At 38.6% G+C, this 21,644-nt stretch overlaps 1 protein-coding gene across 1 annotated transcript in view; it reads left to right on the plus strand.

Annotated features, from left to right (window-relative positions):
- Positions 1-21,644, plus strand: part of STAT4 (signal transducer and activator of transcription 4) — a 42,885-nt gene that overhangs the window by 10,567 nt on the left and 10,674 nt on the right. The window contains exons 4-17 of the mRNA XM_021531373.2: positions 5,897-5,995; positions 6,766-6,858; positions 8,691-8,769; positions 10,336-10,421; positions 11,046-11,197; positions 12,343-12,501; positions 13,396-13,488; positions 14,325-14,384; positions 15,172-15,189; positions 15,270-15,363; positions 16,247-16,291; positions 18,491-18,574; positions 18,843-18,941; positions 20,181-20,316. Of these exons, the coding sequence (XP_021387048.1) occupies positions 5,897-5,995; positions 6,766-6,858; positions 8,691-8,769; positions 10,336-10,421; positions 11,046-11,197; positions 12,343-12,501; positions 13,396-13,488; positions 14,325-14,384; positions 15,172-15,189; positions 15,270-15,363; positions 16,247-16,291; positions 18,491-18,574; positions 18,843-18,941; positions 20,181-20,316 (1,297 nt within the window). The remainder of the gene's footprint in view (positions 1-5,896; positions 5,996-6,765; positions 6,859-8,690; positions 8,770-10,335; positions 10,422-11,045; positions 11,198-12,342; positions 12,502-13,395; positions 13,489-14,324; positions 14,385-15,171; positions 15,190-15,269; positions 15,364-16,246; positions 16,292-18,490; positions 18,575-18,842; positions 18,942-20,180; positions 20,317-21,644) is intronic.

The following is a 21,644-nucleotide window of genomic DNA, read 5'->3' on the forward strand; positions in this document are numbered from 1 at the left end:
TGAACATCTGCCTTAGAGATTAGTTAATAATACTCAGGTCTTTGTGCCCAGAGGAGGAGGGGGATGTGGAGATCAGTCCTCTCTGTCCTCTGATGTTTTACCCTTTTTCATAGGGAACACGGTATTTTTATTTACTTTCAAAGAAATCTCCTTTAAACAAGAAGTTATTTATTCTCAAATATCAAATAAGAAGAATCACTACACTATTCACCCCTCTCTGTCTCTACAAATCTACGGTCTGATGATGATTTCTACAGAAATGTTTTTTCTGTAGCATTATCTCATCCTACCTGCACAGAAATCTGCTGTTTCTTTAGATTATTCCTTGACTGGTTTTAGTGGCTGCTGGGAGGGACTCGGCAGTGGAATTTGCAGGGTGGAGAAAAAACCTCTACCATCACAGCTCATTTGCTGTGGTTTTACAGCTTTGCCTGTTGCAATTTAGTTGCACGTGCCCCCCAAAAAATTATGATCCTCTGGAAGTTATGCATCATACACTATGAGAAAACTATAAGACTACAAAGCTGTGTATTAGGACTTCCCACACATCATAGGAGTTTTCTAAAACAATGAGGTCGCCTTTAAGTTCTCTCACATATTTTGAGAGGGGGAAGGAGAAATCTAAAGATAAAAGTACAAGAGCAGTCTAAATAGATAGTGTCACAGGTACTTCCTCTTAAAGACCTAGATAAAACATAGACATCTTTCTAGTAGAAGATTTTTTAGTAAAAATACTGTCTGTTTAAGTACAAGCTTTCAAAAAATTCCCAAGCACTTAACCTTTATCAGGCTAACACAAGGACCAACTTTTTCTTTGTATTCTGCTGTTGTTTTCATTAGACTTTCTGCCTGGATGCATAAGCAAAGGTTGAAAACAAATCAAGGTGAACTGTTATTTGTCATATTTGAAGGTGAAAACGGGAAATATGTATGTACAGCTATGCCTTCCCACCCACACATTCGAGATACACAGCTAAACCAAATCTTTCTTCCTTTCAAAAAATAAGATTATAGACAAAAGGGGTTTTTCTCCCTATTTTTCATTTTATGAAAGATGAGATATTTGCTTATCCAGAAAGATGCTGAGTACCAGACTTTGTAAAATAATCATATCACAAGTGAGCAATAGAGAAGGGAATGTATTTTTGCTTGACTTTGTCTTGCTGTTTCCTATCACTCCTCCCTTCCATCAGCTTCTTTAAATATTCATTCAGTATGAACAAACACTTCAATGGTCATACTAAATAACCCTTCCACACCTCCAAGTAAAGCTTCTATTGTATATAATTAAAAGGCTCAAGAAAGACTTTTTCTAGCAGAAAGGACAAGAAATATAGCTAATGGCTTTGAGAGTTAAAAAAAAAAAAAAGAAAAAAAGAAAGAAAGAAAAATAAAAGAAAAAGGAGAAAAGAAGATAAAACTTGACCAAATTCTGTAGCAATTTTCAGAATTGGAAAGCACCAAAACCTACTCAAATCCTTTTTTAGGTCACTTTGAAAACACAGAGATAATCAGGCAAACCCCTGACTGACTTTCTAAAGGTTTCATAGCACATCCTTCTACTTTACAAGTCAAGACCAACTAACAGCTTTACCCACTGAAAACAGAGCCAGTTGCTCACACAGTGCACATCCAGTATTCACTGATAGGTGTGTGCAGAGCCCTTTGGCACATGGAAAGCAGTCAGTGTTAGGTGGCAAGGAGTGATCCACTTTGTGGTGGAGCTGCCCACAAGGAAAATCAGCTACAATTTTGAAATTTTAATAGTGGGAAGAGAAGAAGAGTAAGCCACTGTTTCATGTACCTTTAACATACTCCAAAGAGTTCAAGCTGTTTTAAAATTTGGCTAAAGAGCATAAACTCTGCATGCTATAATGTACAAACTGTTTTTGGAGAAATGCCTCTTTGTTTTTCTCCATGATCTAGTAAGGTACTGTCACAACAGATGTCCCCGGAGTGGAAAGAGTGCATGCCAGGTGGCACTAGGAAGGTTTTCTCCAAGTAAATGTCATCAGCATTCTCAGAAAATTGTCACCTGTTCAGAATGAAAGTTCAAGTTCCCCCTGCTTCCTTAAATTTAGCATCATGCTGGTAGTTCTTGAGAAGAATTCAGTCCAAATAAGATAATTTGTTGTTTGTTGTAACTCATGGCATGGAAAGACCTCATTGGAACAGAAGAGAGGAGGAAGAACACTTCTGAGAACAACAAAATTACAGTAATATTAGCAGATATTTTGATTTGAAAGAAAAGCAAATACTCAATTTCTCTGTGTTGGTATTTGTCAAAAGACAAATATAAATTTTCTCCTTATATGTTTAAACTTATTAATACAATTTTGTGTATCTAAAGAATCCACACTCTTCTTCCTCTTCTAGCTGCTAGTGTTCATGTCACTCTAAGTTAAGATTCCCCCATCTCAAGCCATTTTTTGTTAAAATTCCTTAATTTTTCCAATTTACACTACTCTTTTGCTGATAGGAGATAACTTTCAATTAATCTTTCAGAAATCAATGTCATGTTGGTCAATTTATGCCCTCAGCCAAAAAACAAAATAGAAGTGCAGAGCAACAAGTGCTGGCAGTAAGTGAATAATAAGGGAATACCAAGCAGTGCATTCCAAAGTGTAATTACAGCTGAGAGGTATAAAACACAGACAGAATTTCAGAATTTTTTTAGTGTTATTATTTTTCCAGAGTCAAAAACATGGTTATTGTGACTTTTAGTAGCTAGCAGTATTCAGTAAGTTGCAATTATTGAGCTACTTAGAGTTACAATTAATTTATCAATTTATTACTGATGAGTTGCAATCCATCTTCTCCCTTACTGCAAAAGGGGCTGCTCCAGGAGCCAGGTAGCAGCTCTCTGTTGACCTTCTTGTTATCTACTCAAACTGAATCAACTTGAAGAAGCACCAGCCTGGCATAAGTATGGGAATCACTATAGACCCAGCTTGTTTCTACCAATTTATGAATTAGAGAAGAAAGAAAGAGCGGGGGGAAAGTGAATTTCCGCTGCATCTCTCGATTCAGATGTTTTTCTCTTAATGAAACAAAGAAAAGGAGAGAAAGAAAGAGTTTTTGAAAGTTTTGCACATATGAATCGTGTCTAGAAACACTAGGGAAGTCCCTAATAACCAGCATCCTTTGTGGGGAATTTTAACACATCCCACTGTCAGAATTTCAAGAGCCTCTTCTACATAAATGCATTTTTCCAGCTCCAAGAGAGGACATTTACTTCTTCTTGACTTGGTCAAATAGCTTTTTTAGGACCTCTTTAAACCCTTGCAGTGCTGGAATTCTGTTGGGCATGGTAAGCCAGGACTAAGGTAAGCATCTTCAGGTACCAACATATGGCATGGCCACTTACTGGCCACCAAGGGGGAAGGTGAAACCTTGTTTTACCACCAAAAAGGAGTGATAGCACAAGCAGAAATTAACAGACTAATTCATATGCCCATCAGTGGACTTACAGCAGTGGCAGATTTCTCCCCACAGCTTTCATCCCAAACCTTATTAGTAACAGGACTTTTCCCTCTCTAATCAAGGTACAGATGGATGAGACAGGCTTAGCCACAACAGCTGAAATAAGGCAGGGCTGTTCCTCCCTCTCCCAACTTCACAAGTTCTCATCCTTAACAATAAACTGATCCTTTGCTGAGCAGTTTCAATCCACCAAGGAGCAGAAAACCCAGTCAATAAAAGAAGCATGAGTCATTCCCATGCCAGTTAGCGACCTGGATTGGCTCCCTAAGGAGTCAGGCACTGGGCTGGAGCACAGCCAGGAGCACAACCACTCTTTGCAGCAGTTAATTTGCCCTTGCTGTTGCTGCTGGACCTCAGTTCCACATGACACCCCACTCAACCCTTTGCAGGAAGATCACAGCCATTTCTCACATTGCTCTATTCCCTTCCCAAAGCTACATCCTGACACTACAGAGAAAGAGGTTGGGAATATGCCCAGTAAAGGGGACTGTGAATATACTGCTGGACCATAAGTGCAGTGGTATTGAAGGAAGCATGCAGTGATATCATAGTTACTGTCTTTACAGCCATGGAGCTGCCACAGAGAAATGTGTAGTGACAGATCTCTGGCACTATTATTTGACATGGAAATCAGCAGTGTATCCAGGAAGGAGCAGGCAGGGAGGGACTGCTTGGTGTTTCATCTGAGGCATAGTGTGTCCTGGGTAGCATTACTCACCACTTCTTGTTTACAGAGAAGCTCCTAAAACCAGTGATGTTCATAACTCCTGTTCCTCAGGATAATTGATACAGATGGTTGCTGGAGTAAAACACCACCCTGAACTGCTTTTAAGGAGATCAAAGCAGGCACAGCACTGGGGTTACTTTGGGTGTGCACCGGTTGCACTGTGGAGTGTGTACTTATCCCTGTTTTGAAAAGATTTCAGAAACCATAGAAACAAAGTTTCATTTCATTGCTAACAATGACAGGACAGTCAAAGCTCCTTTGGAAGGGAACATTTGGTACCTTGGTTATTTAGTTTTAAGGTTATTTAAGTTTCTCTTTCACCGTAGTCCATACCTGGAATCACAGTACTTACACAGTATTTACTATCTGTTATTTGCATGGTATTTAATACCAAGTAACTCAAACCAAGTTGCCATGATCAAAACTACCATTTTTAATATGGTATTTCTTTACTTCGCAATTGAAGTCAAAACATATTTCAGATTATGCATTTAATGCATAAGCTCACCGGAAATGTTTAGTGAAAAGCATTAGAAAGGTATGTTTAATGCCACAGTACTTGTTGCATACAGAAGCAATGTGTTCACATTTCTGTCAGATGCATTCACACCCTTGTGTCTAACATAACAATTGGTATGAGATATTAAAGGAAGATATGGCATCAATTAAAGTATGTATAAACTTATTGTGCCACATTCAGAGACAGTTAGAATAAAAGAGATTCTGAGTGGCAGGGAGATATGATGAAAATAAAGACTAATGATAAAGAGGAAAAAATAGAGTAAGTCCAGAACTGGAAACTGTACAGGAAAAGAAATTAAATTTATTAACTCTGATGAATGGACAAACACTATGAGCATAGAATGAAGGGTATCTGAATGAATGATACTGAATGAAAGGCATGAAAGATACTGAGAAACACGGAATATATCACCATAAAGGAAGCTGCTTGAGAGTCCTGGATCATTCCAATTTTATAAATACAGCATAAACCAATATTAGTTCAAATTGTGCCCAGTCCTCAGTCACACATCAGCAATTCAGCACTTTATTTATGGTGGTGTAAAAATATAGATTTTTTTTTTTTTTTTTTTTTTTTTTTTTTTTTTTTGTTCTTTGGCTTGGGACAAAAGTTACTTATTCCTTCATCTCAGGCATGTTGGTTTTTTTTGTTTGTTTGTTTGTTTGGTTTTTTTTTTTTTGAAAGAGAAAAATTGTTCATAGACATTAATTTAAGTCTTATGCTTTATGCTGAGGAAGCTTTCCTGCTTGCAACATTACCATATTGATATGCTTACAAACTTTTTTGTTGGCAGAAGTGCTACATGCTAAGCAGCAACATCCTATTGAAAATCGAAGATGCGATAAAATCGTGCCCAGAATAGGCTGACAGGAAAGCCCTTTCAAAACAGCTGTGTTAGCAGGGGAGCAATTCGATCTCCAAATTATACACATCTCGGAAATGTATCTTTATAATCTCTGTGGAACATTATTAAGAATATTTTATGACGGTGGCAGTGACTGATGCTGCCCTGAAAGGCTGAACTAGCATAAGAAAGGGGGAGTCTTTTCCACCCACACCAATCTGCACATTCATAGACACTCATACATCATGTTGCTTGTGATTTCCAGAGGGACATCCTGAATTCTGGAATTTTTTTGAGTTGTATTTACTTGTGCTTGCAGGGCAAATATCATGGTAATCCCATGCATATAGCAGTGATCATCTCAAATTGCTTAAGAGAAGAAAGAAGAATATTGGCTGCAGCCAGCATGCCTGTACAGGTAATGAATTACATTTCATTAATCTGCTCCAACTTAATCTGGTCACATGCTTTTCAGACCAAATCCTGTCCCCTCATCCACTGAAGTGATTTGTGTGCACTAGGGGTTGCCAAATGTTGCCCTTTAAACTCACATTTGAGCTTCATTAGTGGTTCTTCTGCTGGAAACATTGCTATGAGGGACTTCCATATCACAGCTAATCTTCAAAGACTTTAATCTGTAGGAAAGGTTTTAAAGAGATTATTCTTTGCAAAACAGATGTGTGTATTTCAAATTATGCAATGCATTAATTCATATTAACTATGGAATGCAAAAGACATTCCATCCTATATTTTATAGTCATTTATGGTTTTTATGTTGTTTGGAGAAAAAAATAATTCAAATTGTATGTGAAACTTATTTTGGGAAAATTGGTACATGATTAAAACTCAGAGAGAATTTTTAAGACAAATGTGTTGTTGTTAATTACTTATGGATATAATATGTATTCCTATATGAGTCTTGTGCCATGGATCTTTTTAAAAAAATCTAATAATCTATATTTAATTTATTAGATGTTAAATGTTTGCAGTACACCCACACCATTTAATCTCTTGGATTTCAAAGTTAAAGATTTTCAAATGTCTAGAACTAAACTTGTCTGTGTGTTTACAGCAGATGGTTGAACACTGGCTTTGGAATTCCCTCTCTGTGCTGGAACTTGCAGTACAGTTTCTATCACCTATTATTATTATTACTCACCCACCAATTATCTGTTCAATGTGTTCCAGGGGCCACTGGAAAAGTCTCTGCAGAGCTCTGTGGTTTCAGAACGTCAAAGAAATGTAGAACACAAAGTATCAGCGATCAAGAACAGTGCTCAGGTACCTTTTTGCCCTGTGTGCTTTCTCTGCCCACATGATTTTCATACAGACACACCTGAACTGCCTTTAAGCTGCGTAGCACAAAAACTTCTGCCAACAGACATTTTCCATTATTCCAAGGACATCTGCCCAGACTAACAGCTCAGGACACACCAGAATCCTTGGGTGTTAGCAGCTGTCTGGGTTCAGAGTGAGAGCTCCCTCTTTTACAGCTGTCACACTCCTCCCTAGGGAAGTTGCAGGCAGACCACTGAGTGCAGTAAGAGCATACCTACAGTCTCTAAAAAGGTGCGAGGTTCAGAAAATGTAATTTTGCAATTTCACCTCCTTTAGCTGGGTCAGCAGCAGCTTAACCTTCACCATCTCTGAGTCATGTATTGAGACCTTGGTTGAGCCGAAGGCTACGTGATATAATTACGTGGTTTGGAGTCGTGAGGGGACAAGAACACTGGCAGCTGATGGTAACCACTCTCCAGGAGTTTCTCATGCCAGTGCAAGCCAGAGCTGGGTGAGCCAAACCTGTAGCTATGTCCCAGAGACCTTGAAAGCTCAGAGAATACCTGCCCATGCAGTTCAAGGCAGGATAAGGATTCAGAGTGCCCATAGCTTTCTTGCTATCCCAGCCCCACTTTCAGCTTTGCAGCAGTCTCAGTGTAGAAACTATATTTGAAATATCTGTCCATATGTTGTTCAAGAGCAACATTTCTGGTATACTGGAAAGAGATCCTAGCAGCATTCTCTCATCAGTGTCTCCTTTCGCAGAGAAGAAGGGTTAGAGAGATCAAACTGTTAGATGGATAAAGTAGTTTCAGAAGAATGGAATACTAGGTCTCTAAAGTTGTAAGATAAGAGTTGCAGAGCAGACAAACAGCAGCCTCCTCCTCCTGCCTGTGTGGGGAAGCACAGCCACCCCTGAAGGACCAGTGAAATTGAGAACATTTTCTAGATAGCAGGGTTGGGTTTTTTTAGTAGGTAATTAAGTTGAACGCAGAAATTAGCCAGCTCCTCATGCATGTAATTTCATACTTTACGCATATAATTTAAAACTTTAGTCTCCAAAAGAAAGAGTAAGCCAAAATGGCTAATTGTATGTGGGCTCATTTAGCAAATAAGTTTCTGTATTTTCACAGACTCTTAATGTGCTCATCTTAGGAAACCAAATAGGACTGTTTATGAGTTGGCAAAATCAAGGCTTCCCATAAACAGCACAGAAATAGACCTTCGAAGTACAACAGATAATTTCCAAGTTTTATTTTCCTTCTTTTGATGGGGTGTTTTGAATTATCATTGTTTGGTTACTAGAAAATATATTTAGTATTTTTTTACAGCACATATGAAAAGAAAGCTGCAAAATGCCAAAGTAGCAAAAAAAGTTTCATTTCTTTATCCAAATTCTTAAGACATTCTGTAAATAAATTCTGTGAGCTCTACTCCTGTGTCTGACTCCACCTTTTTTGGCTTTGCACACCCCAATTAAATTTCCATTTAAGTAAATGTAAAATTATCCCTTTGCCCTGCTTTAAAGTTTCAAGAAGAGAGTAGCATTATTGGCATAACACTTTCAGTTTAGCTCAGGCTAATACAGTCATTCTTATTTGCCTCTATGTCATTGCACTAGTAAACAAGCAACCACCGCCAAATGCAGGATAGAGGATAATATTTGACTTTCTAAACAAGTAAAATACATCTTTAGCTATACATTTATTATTCAATCATACTTTATAAAGTTTACAAGATAGTAAAACAAGGGTTCTTAGAACTGTTCAGGGGTTTTCAAATTGTGAGAAGGAAAACACTACATTATGCATTTGTTCATTTCTTTCCTGGGAAAGATGACTGACCAAGATGTGAAATATTTGGAAGACTTGCAAGAGGAATTTGACTTCAGGTACAAAACAATACAAAGCTTAGGTAAGAGTTTTTATACTAATTTCTAGATTTCCTAGGAAATGGCTGATCCTGCAGCTGGACTCCAGCATCAGGGGGTTTTGTGCATTACTTTAATATATGTGAACATAAAAATGGATCTTTGGTTTATATAAAGTTATAGTCCTGGAACATAATGACTCTTTTGGAGTTAAGAGGGTAAAGAGTCTCATGTTAAGAAAGTGAGATTATTTCCTATGGATAAGCTGCATAATGGCATGCAAAGTAGTATATGTCTTAATTTAAAGAACCTATTTTTCAATGTCCTCACCTTTTACATAGCCCTTCTTTGGGAGAATGTGGAAGAGACTCTTATTTCCCAGAGTCATGCAGAACTGATTTTTCTCACCTCTAATTTGGTTTTCTGTTCTTTTTTGACCACAGTGGTGATAACCAGCTGGTAAGCACTCTGAATGCATGTTTGACCAGCCTGTGATGGCTGAGATCTGCATGTGGAACAGTCCTTGCATGATTTCTTTCAGAAAAGAAACTGGGCTCTGCTTGTGACTGCTCAGATATCTTTATATTCTCAGATATGATTATATTATCTTCCTTTGAACATGCAAAGATACTGAGCTTGAAACATCCAAGTCCTTAAGCACATCAATCCTAAATGTTGAAGGCTGGAAATGACCCAGCAATCGGAAGAGTTGCCATGGTTCAATGAGTTGCTAGTCATCAGGTCAGTCATAATTACTGACTACACAGATACCTGAAAGCTGCCCCACTTGCAAAATAAAACATGCTGACAGTAAATTACTCTCAGGGCTTAAAATTTCACTGCTCTGCTCCAGCACAGCCAGCTTAGGCGTATGGGAGCAATTGCTGTGGCTGAGGTGGTGCTGGTTACTTCTCTGCCTCCACTGAAACATTTACCCTAACTCAATAGGAAGGCATCCATCCAGAGCTTAGCAGGCACACCAATTTCTTCTTTGAATACAGCATGAAAGACGCAAAAGTTCGGGGAAAGTGAGGGTGGGAAAGAGCTGCATGTGAAAGAGCATGGGTGAGCTTGGGGACTCTTGAAACTAGTGCCTGACCCAGACAAACATTAGACAAAGTGGGAAATGCCCAGTGATCAGTGCTCCTGGCTGCTGAAATTCCCCTGGTGATGAACACTTCATCTGTTTCAAATGCCTCTCAGACAGACATTGTAATTCACATCAAGTCCAAAGAGCTTTAGCCTAACTGCTGGCACCACGAACTGTTTGTGTGTACAGATCAATCATTGAGTCAGATGTACATAACACACAGGAGTATGCACAGGGATGAGAAATTTAGAGAACTCTAGGTATTATCTGTATGTTTTCTGCCTTTTCCTGCCCCACACACACATCTACAGACAGGATCCATAAAATCTTATGTTAAAATTTTACTAAATGTAGTCCTTTCATATTAAGTATGCTGTTACATAATCTACTGATGTCCACAGTTTATTTTTTCACTAGTTCTTGCTGGAGTCTGGTAGTGTTTTTTTTTCCTCTTCTCCCCTTATAAACAGGCACACACACACAACATGTATTTACACTGATTTTTTTTTGTCCCCTGCAGAACAGAATGACAAAAACAGCGCCCTCATTAAACAGGAAATGTTGGCGTTGCAGGCAATGCTCAATACTTTAGACTACAAGAGAAAGGTTAGTGACAATGTTTTCTCATTTGTGGTTAATCTGCTTTCTCCCCTTTTTCTCACACCAAATACTCAAATGCGTATGTGTGCCTTTCTAGATTTTCATCTTAGAAGAACAGACTCATTTCACAGGAGTTCAAAATTTGCAAAATGTTTAGGCAGATCTGGGTGATTTTGACTAGAAGTTAAGAAACTGGCAATTAAGTAACAGCTCAGTCAAGCATATGGTTCTGCACACCTTGAAAGAGTGAAGCATTTTGGGTCCGTGAGGGCAGGGTTATGATTAAATCAAGCAAAACAAAACCACAATGCATTTTATATGATGCAAAACAAAATCAGAATTTTTTTAACTTGACGGAGCTTACAAATGTCAAAATCTTGGAGATATTATGCCCACAAAGAATGCAACACTCTTCCCTCCTACCCTCCCAAAAAAAAAATACTGAAGAAGAGTTCATAGGGATTCAGGATTAATGTACAATGGGTGATGAATCCTGTCACTGAAACAATAGGAACTAAATATGGTTACTTTCAGAATAATTTTAAAAAATGTAGTAAGCGCTTCATAATAGTTGGTGAATTCCGCAGCTGTTGCCTGTGGTCAGTGAGTGACACCTTTCCTATTTTCCAGGAGGTGCTCAGTAAAATAGGGCGTGTGATCCATGAGATCGATATGCTGATGAGCAACATGCTGACCGAGGAGCTGCTGGACTGGAAGAGACGGCAGCAGATCGCCTGCATCGGGGGGCCCCTCCACGGGGGGCTCGATCAGCTCCAGAACTGGTAAACCTGCCCTGACCTCGCGCTTCCACCGAAAACCACAGGAAGTCTGCTGCGCTTGAAATGATCATTCCTTTAGATCAGCTGCAACAGCAGCAAATTCACCAGCAGCTAAGAGAGTAAATAACTAAAAGGTGCTAACTAAAAGCAACATTCGTTATTCAGAATGAACGCGAGCCTGACTCGTGGCAGTCGCTAATTTTTGGGTTTGTATCCTCCAGATAAATGACACATACTCTCTTGGGAGTTTTGCTTGAGTAAAAATGGTGCTGACTGAGTTTGTCATTGAAGGTGGTGGGAGTTGTGTCTAGGCAGGAGCTGGGTAGAGGCTTTATGCTTTGACTCACTCCTCCAGACTTTATATTGTGTAGGGATTGAATGGCAGTAGTCTCTGTGATGGCAATTCTGAAGTGATTGCAAATAAAAAGAAAATAGCATCATATTTAAAAGATAGTGTACCCAGACAATGTCAACACATTATGGTCATTACTCTCCCATCCAAATTCTCATTCTCAAAGGTGAAGTAAAAAGAATTAAAAAGGAAGGAAAATTACCATGAAAATTTTAGAACTGAAAAAAAAGTGGTTTTTTGCTTCTTTTTTTTTCTGTGTAGGTTTTTTTTTCTTTTCACTGAAGTATTTTTTTTCCCCAAGGAACATGCTAAAAATAGCTTTAAAATCTAATTTTATATGCACATATCCTATTGAACTGTTATCAAGTGTGTTTGGATTTCTTTTTCCTTACTGCTTTTACACTTCTTTAGTCTTGTTAACTTGCTCGTTCTATATAAATATTATCCTTTTAAAGAGTACATTTTGCAAAACTCCTGATTTGTAGGAAATAATTTATCTTGGCACAAGTGCCCTGCATGTTTAACATCAGGACCAGGTATATATTTCTTCCAAATTATCACAGACAGTGTTGCATTGTTGTGAAAATATTTATCTTTGAAGATAAAGCAGGTGATTTGCCCAATGTACTTATATGCTCCTGTAAACAAAAGATGAATGGATGTGAGTTTGGGCAAAGCTGGAAAGCACCACTCAATACAGATTCTGATTTTCCCCAAGCAAGAACTTCAGTAGTTCTTGCATTCTAAGAAACAGTTTACAAGAAAGATTGCAAATTAACCTTTTGTCTTCCTGTAGCTTCACACTGTTGGCAGAGAGTCTCTTTCAAGTCAGAAGGCAACTAGAAAAGCTGGATGAACTCTTGACCAGGCTGACTTATGATGGGGATCCTATTCCTGTGCAAAGGCCTCAGCTGCTGGAAAAAGTCAACTTTCTGCTCTACAACCTTTTCCGGAAGTGCGTAAGCCACTGCCAAGTGCAGAACTTTACCTCAACAACGAGAACAAACTGTTAAGAAAAAGGGAAAAAAAGTTTGAATGTCTGAGGATTTTCAGGACCAGGTTCCTAACACAAGAAGTATGTACAGCTGTCATCAGAATTCACAGAAACTGAAGGTTCCAGGCAGCTTCTCATGGGTAGCATTTAAGGGTTTGCCATCAAGTTCTGACTCTTAAATGAATGCCAGAAATCCCCTTATTCTAGGAGGAGTTATCTACATTCTGCTGAGAAAAGTTGTGATGTTTTGTGTTTGTGATTTTGCCTTTTTTTTTTTTTTAAGTAAATATTCCTTTTCTTTCCTCTGTCCCCCTCAAGCTACTCTTCCTGCTGCCCTCCCAACTCACACTTCTATTAGCAGATAAAATATTAGCATAATTTTTCTTGCCTTTTGTACAGGCTATACTAGAGATCTACCACAACTGAGTCTCTGAAAGCAAAGAGGGTTCAATAGTTTGCTCTACATATATATACAAATTATAGTTCAATTATTATAATTTAATTTCATTGGAACTATGCTCAGTGTATTTTCGTACTCTGTTTTATGGCTCTGATAAAATTTTGGAAGACCAAGACTTTTATCATCATTGTATTTTAGAATTAAAGAATTTGGTGTGATTTTCAATCTCTTACAAATATCTGTTTCTCATGGGAACAATTTCAGGGAAAGTTAGACCACTGGATCAGTTTGAGAACTGAGAGCTGGAATACATAGTTCCCACTTTGGCATCTGTAGAGAAATAAGTCTTTAAGCTATATCAGCCCCTTTCCTTTCCTCCTCACCAACAAAAACCCTCCATCTGTTTGTTCATACATATTCCTAAAAATCTATTTGTTGTTTCACTTCTCACACAGCTCCTTTGTGGTTGAAAGGCAGCCCTGCATGCCAACACACCCCCAGAGGCCAATGGTTCTCAAAACTTTAATACAGTTCACTGTTAAATTAAGGTAAGGGAAAAAATCTGATATAAACTCCTTCATTCATGTACAGTATTTTATCCTAGGAGAATCTAGAAAGCAAAGCAGACCAGCCTGCATTAGAGATCCACTCAACTGCAGGGAAATTTTCTGGAATGGGGATATGAAGTCCACAGAATCTGTCACACAGAACAAGTGGCAGTAAAGAGTAAAACATGAGGAAGAAAGGCACATTGTGGCAAAAGGCAGAACCTTTAGGGTTCTGTATGCATCAAATTCTTGTTTTAATGACTTTACAAACTGAGTAAATAATGATCCTTATCATACAAGCCAAAATCAGAATATTCACAGCCACTTCTCCACAGAGGAGAAACTGCTGCATTTTGGGGGTCTTGGGTGAATTACAGACAAGCTATTTCTGTCCCAGAAACTCCTTCTCTGACTTTGTGAAAGAGCAAAGGTTGGAGAAGAACTGTAATTTCATTTCCACCTTGCAGCACAAAGTTCATGGAGGGCTGGGGGTGAGAAGAGGTACATGAAGGAAAGCACACAGAGTGTATCCGTGATGCAGTCTGAGATTACACAAATCCATTTCCTAATTAGTACTACTTTGCTGTCTCTCCAGCCAATCCCTCAAACACATGCTAACTTTTCTACACACTTAGCAGGAGGGTAGGGCACCCACCACTGGAACAGCCCAGCTTCTCTTTTTGAGTATATAACCCTGTAAATTGTGTTGTAATCCTAGATGCCTAATCTGTTTTCAGTTTATAATAATTTCTGATGCTTTAATCTGGAGCAACCAGTCTAGTGTTTTCGGGTGAGACATTCTGTTAATATTCACTCTCTCATTTTCTGTTTTGAAGGTTGCTAATTAAACTGCCAGAGCTGAACTACCAGATCAGAGTGAAAGCAACTATTGACAAGTAAGAAACTTAAAAGTGAAGATATTCTGTTGCTCCCTACAGAGACAACACAGGTTTTTTCAGTGGCTACCCTATCTGATTTTTAAACTCCTTTTAAAAGGAAAAGGAAAAAAAAAATTAAAAACCCACTAGTTAAAAGATCAGAGTAACACTTCTTTTTTCATATGGAAGACTTCTTTTTTAAAAACAAGGCTGCTAAGTCTAATTGATGGTTTCAAATTAGAGGCAAGAAGTCCATTTAAGATTTGTTTCAAGACTTAGAAAAAAAGTCATCAGACTGATACAGCAGCATTACAGAAGAGTTTGAAATCAAACTGTATTGCATTTATGAGGTAGTTAGTTTTGAAATAGCTCTGAGCTCTCACAGTGCAACATCCCCAGCCCTAGGTACCATCTACCACCCTCCTTCTGCTTGTTGTGCTTCTGCAAATACCCTAAATACCACCTTGGCTGCATGGACATAGATGTGGGCCCACAAAAAAAGAGGGAAAACACCCAGTGAGGAGAGAGCAAGAGAGAAGCCAGGGCTGTTTCTCTCAGAAGCCATGTGATAGCATGTGATAATAAATAGCAAGATAAAGTACACTATGGCCAGATGCAAAAGTCTAAGTGGACAGTATGGATTTCAGTTCTTCAGCTTAAAAATTGTAGTTGTAGGGTCAATACCAAAACCAACTTTGAGCAGGCAAAATCTACCATCTCAGATATGCTTCTTAGTACAGCCTCTGTCTCACATATTTACTGATTCACAACCCATTTCCTCTCCCCCACCCCTCTTCTCTTTTAGGAATGTTTCAACTGTAAGGTAAGACAATAAAATATCACATATATTAATTTTGTCCAATACAATGGTATTTGAGTACATAACTGTCATATCCTCTGCAGTAACCGTAGATTTGTTCTGTGTGGCACACATGTGAAAGCCATGAACATGGATGAGTCTGCAAATGGAAGCTTGTCAGTAGAATTTCGACATTTGGTAGGTTTGACACTTTTTTACTGTTGTGTGTAGATAAATAAAAGATTCTTTAGAAACTCTGGAGGAAGAACTGTATTACTATCAAGGCCACAGTAATTTTCTTTCTATTTGTATAAAAAGATTACTCCTAGAACTTCTTTATGCCATTCCATACTTCATTCATTCCATAAAATAAGACTATATATTTTTACAGAAATGAGAAAGCAAATCCTAATTACGTAATTATCAGAAAAGAAAAGAGTAATCATGCTGAATTAAAAAGCTTCACAGAAACTGAGTTTGGCTAAAAAAACCCCAAACACCAAACCAACAACAGCAAAAAAAAAAACAAGCCAAGCAGAAAAACCCAACACACAGAACAAACAAACAAAAAACCTAAACCACACCACAATTTTCTAGGGGAGATAGAATTGAATGCTTGAAATCTATCGGAAATTAATGCTAATCTAGCCTCATGAGAGACTAGAGCACTGCTTGTGTAAGTTCTCTGAGAGCCCAGTGACTCCTGCTTTCTGACTAACACTCTCTTGCCTGTGGTAATTTTGGGGCTTAACCACAGATGCAGTGCATCAGTGTAGTTTTGCAAAAAGAGATTGAGATCAATGGTTTTTAGCGTGGTTTTTATTTTTTTTGTGGGATACATTTGGCAATCGCCCTTTGTTGCATTAACTTAGTTTCCTAAAAAATTCTTTAAAAATATCAGAAGACTCCTCACTGAATAGAATTTTCCATGTGCAGTGTCTGAGTCTTCATTAGACTTCATTTGTATATTGCAAATAAAATCTTACTATAAGTAAGAACATCCTGGTTATAAATTATGTTATTTATATGTACTTCTGCCTATAGTTTCTCTGATACATAAATATTGCTTTGCTTTATACAGCAACCCAAAGAAATGAAAACAAGTGCTGGAAGCAAAGGAAATGAGGTTGGTGCATTTATTTTACATGTTGTTTTTGCATGCTCTCACAAGTATTTCACATTTGATTTTATTTAAATCAAAGAGTTGTTAGATTTTGAAATATATACAAAGTACAAGATCCAATTATTATGTTAGTAGAAGTATAATGAGAACAGTTTGGAACTACTCAAATTGTAATTGCATGCCTGAAGTCTGTATATTGAAAAAGTTACAATAGAAGGTAGAGAGAGATAATTCAAATGTGTGCATCCCACTAAAAGGTTACCTTTTTGGTCATTTACATTTTGAAAACAAACAAACAAAAACAAATAAGCTTTTAAAGATTATTTTTGGGTTGAAATAATTGTTTCCTACAGGAAAAGTCCTTTAAATAGATATTCTGCTGCTCAGGTTCACAGCTGAAGTCAGGATGTCATTATCTTAGCACCAAAGGGGTTTGCGGCCTCAGCCAGGACCAAAAATGTGCTTAATTTACTTGCACTTGTCCGAGCCTGGTCGTAGGTTCCCCTCTCGTGGTGACTCTGTGTATGGCATGACAGCACTAAAAACACCATAACTGAGGGTAAAGTTGTATTAACAAGTTAATAAATAAATAAATAAATCACATCACAGCCCAAATAGCTGTAGTCATGCAAGCACAAGAGTTATTTGAAGTATTATTTTTTAAGTTCAAAGTAAAAGGTGTGATCAGCATGAGGAATTTGACCAAAACCTAAAGCAGAAGATACGTGTGCCAGGCTCACACACATTTCTGAACAGAACAACTCACCACCCAATTAGCAAGACTGAAACTCAAGGCTCACCTCCCAGTTACTTTGCTGCTTACAAAATCACTGACACCACAATAAGCAAATTAAAAAATGTAGGTTAAGAAATGCTGGCACTCCAGTTTTGGCAGCCATTCCCTCCCACTTTTACACATTGTGCCTTTGAAACTATATAAAGCTATCACAGGGCCGTGGAGAATTAGGACAGCTGAACTGTGACCTGGTTTACTGCTGATTTCCTCAAACAGAGCCTCTCCTTGGTCAAGTCAGTCTGTGAAAGTGGTTATTAGCAGAACAAGAGTTGGGATTTTCTTTGTTAACAGCAACTATAATGCTTTCAAAACTTGGTTTGTTACAGGACATTCAGTATGCTAAAAGTGTAGTTAAATATAACTGGTCTCATTAAAAAAAAAAAAAAAGTGGAAGTTCCCTATCTTATATTTGTCCTTTCATGCAGATGTACCTTTTTGCCTAGATGATTTTCCCATGAGTAAAATTTGCTACCTCAAAATCATAATGGGGGAAGAAGGGTTGTTTCACCAACCCTTTTCACCTTTGTGTCAGTAATACAGGTTGAGCTGGATATTTCAGTAAGGGAAAGCATTTTGATTTGTAATTTTAATTTTTTTTTTAAAAGAAAAGTCTGATATGACAAATGCATGATGAGGAGGGAAAGACCAACAACAATGAAAACTGGGAAAGAGCAAATATATTTTTACACTTTGAGCTCTGAGGATGGAAATGTATTTCAAGAAATCTGTTTCCTAAGGGGCAGAGATTAGGATCTTTACAGAGCTATGCTGCTTTGTAATCAAATCAAACGCTAATACTACAAACTTTAATCAACAATGACAAACAGATTTTAGTTTTTTTCTATCCAAGAAAAGCTTGGGATTTTAATACCGGATTTCCTTTGGCTTAATGATTTAGGCCCCTAGTCCTTCAACTAGTACCCACAGCAAACCTGGATGAAGGCCTATTTGTCATTAAGGCTGTGGCTATTTGCTTTGTTTCTAGTTTGTTTCTCATTGAAGTTGAACATACCTGTTCAAAGTCCAATTGTCAATCAGCAAGGAAACTTTAGGAAAGGGAAAGTTGGAGACATCCTTTATCAGACACACAAAATTACCTGTTAACATCTTGTATGTAAATCTGTGTTTAAAAGTACAATTTTAGAAAAATATATAAGCTAAGAAGTACTGTTTTAACAATATTAAGGTGTTATTTTATATTCATCAGAAAAAATACCAGACTTCTGTACTAATTTAATGTCAGAGTTGAACAAACAAATTGTTTCCTTCACTTCCTTCTTTTCCTGTTCTGCTTATACATTTGATGTGAGTTTTCTCTCCAAGTGTCACCTCAGCAGCTGGATCACTAAAACAGTGTTAAATGCCAGCTGTGCACTCCCAGCTTTATAACCTTGTTATTCCCTCAGGGCCCTCACATGGTGACAGAGGAACTGCACTCCATCAGCTTTGAAACACAGGTCTGCCTGTATGGATTGACCATAAATTTGGAAGTGAGTATTCAGGACAGATTATCTGGGGCAGGAGAAAAAGCCATTTTCCAGCAGTTTATAGAAGTACAACTGTGCTGGGCCACACCACAGGTCTGCCTACCCTCGGTGAGGCCCCCAGCAGTAACCACAAGCTGACACAATATTTCCAGAACTTCTGGAAGAAAAGTCTGTGCTTTGGGAAGAATGAGAGGTTAAAAACCCAAAGCACAGCACAGCACTAATACTTTCCTCAGCAGCATTTACACAGGACATTCATTCTCTCCACCAGACCAGCTCTTTGCCTGTGGTGATGATTTCCAATGTCAGCCAACTGCCCAACGCATGGGCCTCTATTATTTGGTACAACCTGTCAACCAATGATCCTCAGGTAGGTCCTCAGTATGCAAATACTGACTTTCTGCATTTTCACGTTTGTATTATTTGGTTACTAAATACATTAAGTGTAAAAAAGATTTATTTCTCTTTTGAACTGGCCTTATTTTTGTCACGTACACAGTTATCTACATCGCACTTTATTGTTGTTCTTTTTATCTTTCTTCCCCTGCCCAGATCTAAAACCACATGTACCCTTAGCTTTTCTTTTTGTAGCCTAAAGTAGTAGTTCTTAAACTAAGGAAAGGTGACAAGCATTCTTCATAACTTCTCTAACTTCACTAGTTTTAATTTATCTTTCTTGTGTGTGGCTGACTAAAACTAGACCTGTTAGAAAATAATTCTACCAGTACAACTCCAAACCATGAAATCAAGCATATAGGTGAATCTGTAATGTACTTAAGGGCTGCTTTCCCCCATTGGATTTTATAGGAACTTGGGCTTTCTGTGGAGATTATAAATGTTAAGTAGCAACTTCTATTGGCTCTAACCCTGAGCAAAGGCAGAATCATTCTTTCTAAGGCTCCAGCTGTGTCAGCACATATTTTATATTCAGTCACTGTTACTGTATTTGCAGACTGTAGAACAGGGCTGTCAGTGGCTCTCAGGCTTTCAGCTGGGGATTAGTGCAGTCACACAGATGCTCAGAGTAGGGAAAGGGGCAGACAGTCTGCCATGGTGGCAGGCAAGCTGACCAGCAGGCTGGACTTCATTATCAGTCAGTGATACTCCAAAGAGTTTTTGCACAGTCTTCAGTATGTCCATTGTGTGTACAATCAAAAAAAAAAAAAAATTAAAAAACTAAGATAAGCCAAATGATTCAACAGCATATCACCATATCAGTATGTAATGGTTTGAAGTTTCTATGCACTAAACATTAAAATATAGTGATAATGTCTAGAATTTTTTTTCGGACAAGATTTAAGCTGCCACATATTTTCACTGTCTTTACACAGGACACTACCAGAGGCATAGCTAGGTATTTTAACATCCAAGATGCACACAGGGACTGTAGCTGTCTCTAGGAGTCTCATCCTACAACCCCACTCAGGCACTCCACTGGAGCTTGCTGGGCGCTGCAGGTGGGAGGGCCCACACGTTTGCCCCAGTGCTTCCCCACACACAGAGCTCACTTTCAACACTTCTAGATTCTGCTCAAGTACTTGCAGCCTCCTCTTACAGCCCGATATGTATTTCATGGTTGCTAGCTAAACAAAGCATTCACCTGTTGCAGAATTTGTCTTTCTTCAACAACCCTCCTGCTGCCACTTTAAGCCAGCTCTTAGAAGTACTGAGCTGGCAATTCTCATCATACGTTGGTCGTGGACTCAATTCTGAACAGCTCAACATGCTGGCAGAGAAACTTGTGGGTAAGTGTATAGAAATATACAGATTTTATTTGCTTTGGGGTTCTTATATTTGGTAGTTACAGGTAGGGACTTGAAATACACATTTAGTACCAGCTGACAGCTATGCCCCACACAGCCACCCAATCCCCCAGAGCGAGATGGGGAGAGAATTGGAAGGGTAAAGTGAGAAAACTCATGGGTCAAGCTAAAGACAGTTTAACACACAAAGCAAAAGCCACACATGCACACAAGGCAAACAAGGAATTCATTCACTACTTCCCCATCTGCAGGCAAGTGTTCAGCCTGGAAATCAGGGCTGGATTCATCACACAAAGGAGTTACTTGGGAAGACTGATGCCATCGCCCCAAACATCCCCTCCTTCCTCCTTCTTACCCCTAAGTTGACATGCTGAGCATGCCACCATATGGTGCAGAATATCCTTTTGGCCAGTTAGGATCAGCTGTCCTAGCTGTGTCCTCTCCCAGCTTCCAGCATTCCCAGCCCCTTTGCTCATGGGAGGGTTGAGAGGCAGAAAAGACCTTCACTGTGTGTAAGCCCTCCTTGGCAAGAACTAAAACATCCCTGTATTACTAACACTGTTCCCAGCACAAATCCAAAACACGCTGGCTACTGTGAAGAAAATGAACTCCACCCCAGCCAAAATCAGCATGGCATGACCTCCACTTCCAGAGCTGATGTTAAAAATGTCACAATGACAATTTTTTTCTTTAAAGAAAAGCAAATGTCAGCTTATTCTTATCACAGAGTATTTCAACTTTCGAACTTCCAGGCTGCTCAACCGAAGGAAGAGGGCATCAAAGTCACACTGAACTGTAATTTGGTTTGGTTTCTTAACAATTATCTCATACATCTGAAATCAAAAGGAAGTATTTTTGCTTGCTTAGGAGGTTTGGTTTGGGTTTTTTTTTTCATTTTAAGTACCTGTCCTTGTGGGTTCGTTCATTTCTGGGACCTGACCAGAGATACTTCACTGGTGTCAGCACAGCAAAGAGGCCCTGTAACCTCAGCAAGATGAACTACTGAGTACTCTGAGACCCAAGTGTGCCCCACAAGGGAGAGGCCCTGGGGAAAGCTGAGAAGTAACATTTAGGCTAAAAACTGAAACTGAGCACATAGTGTTGCAAAAACCAAGTCACCGGCTACTTTACGCAAGTATATACAAAACTATTCTCACCTGCTTCAAAAGAATACAGAAAACCAGATCTACAGTCCCTTGCATGCCCCTCCCCGAGTCAGGATGTATTGTACTTCTCCCCTCACCCCCCCACGCAACTATACAGATATCAAGCAATATCTATTTCATAACTTCAGAATAATACATGTACTA

This window comes from Lonchura striata, chromosome 8 (genome assembly GCF_046129695.1).
Source record: "Lonchura striata isolate bLonStr1 chromosome 8, bLonStr1.mat, whole genome shotgun sequence".
Taxonomy (NCBI): Eukaryota; Metazoa; Chordata; class Aves; order Passeriformes; family Estrildidae; genus Lonchura; species Lonchura striata.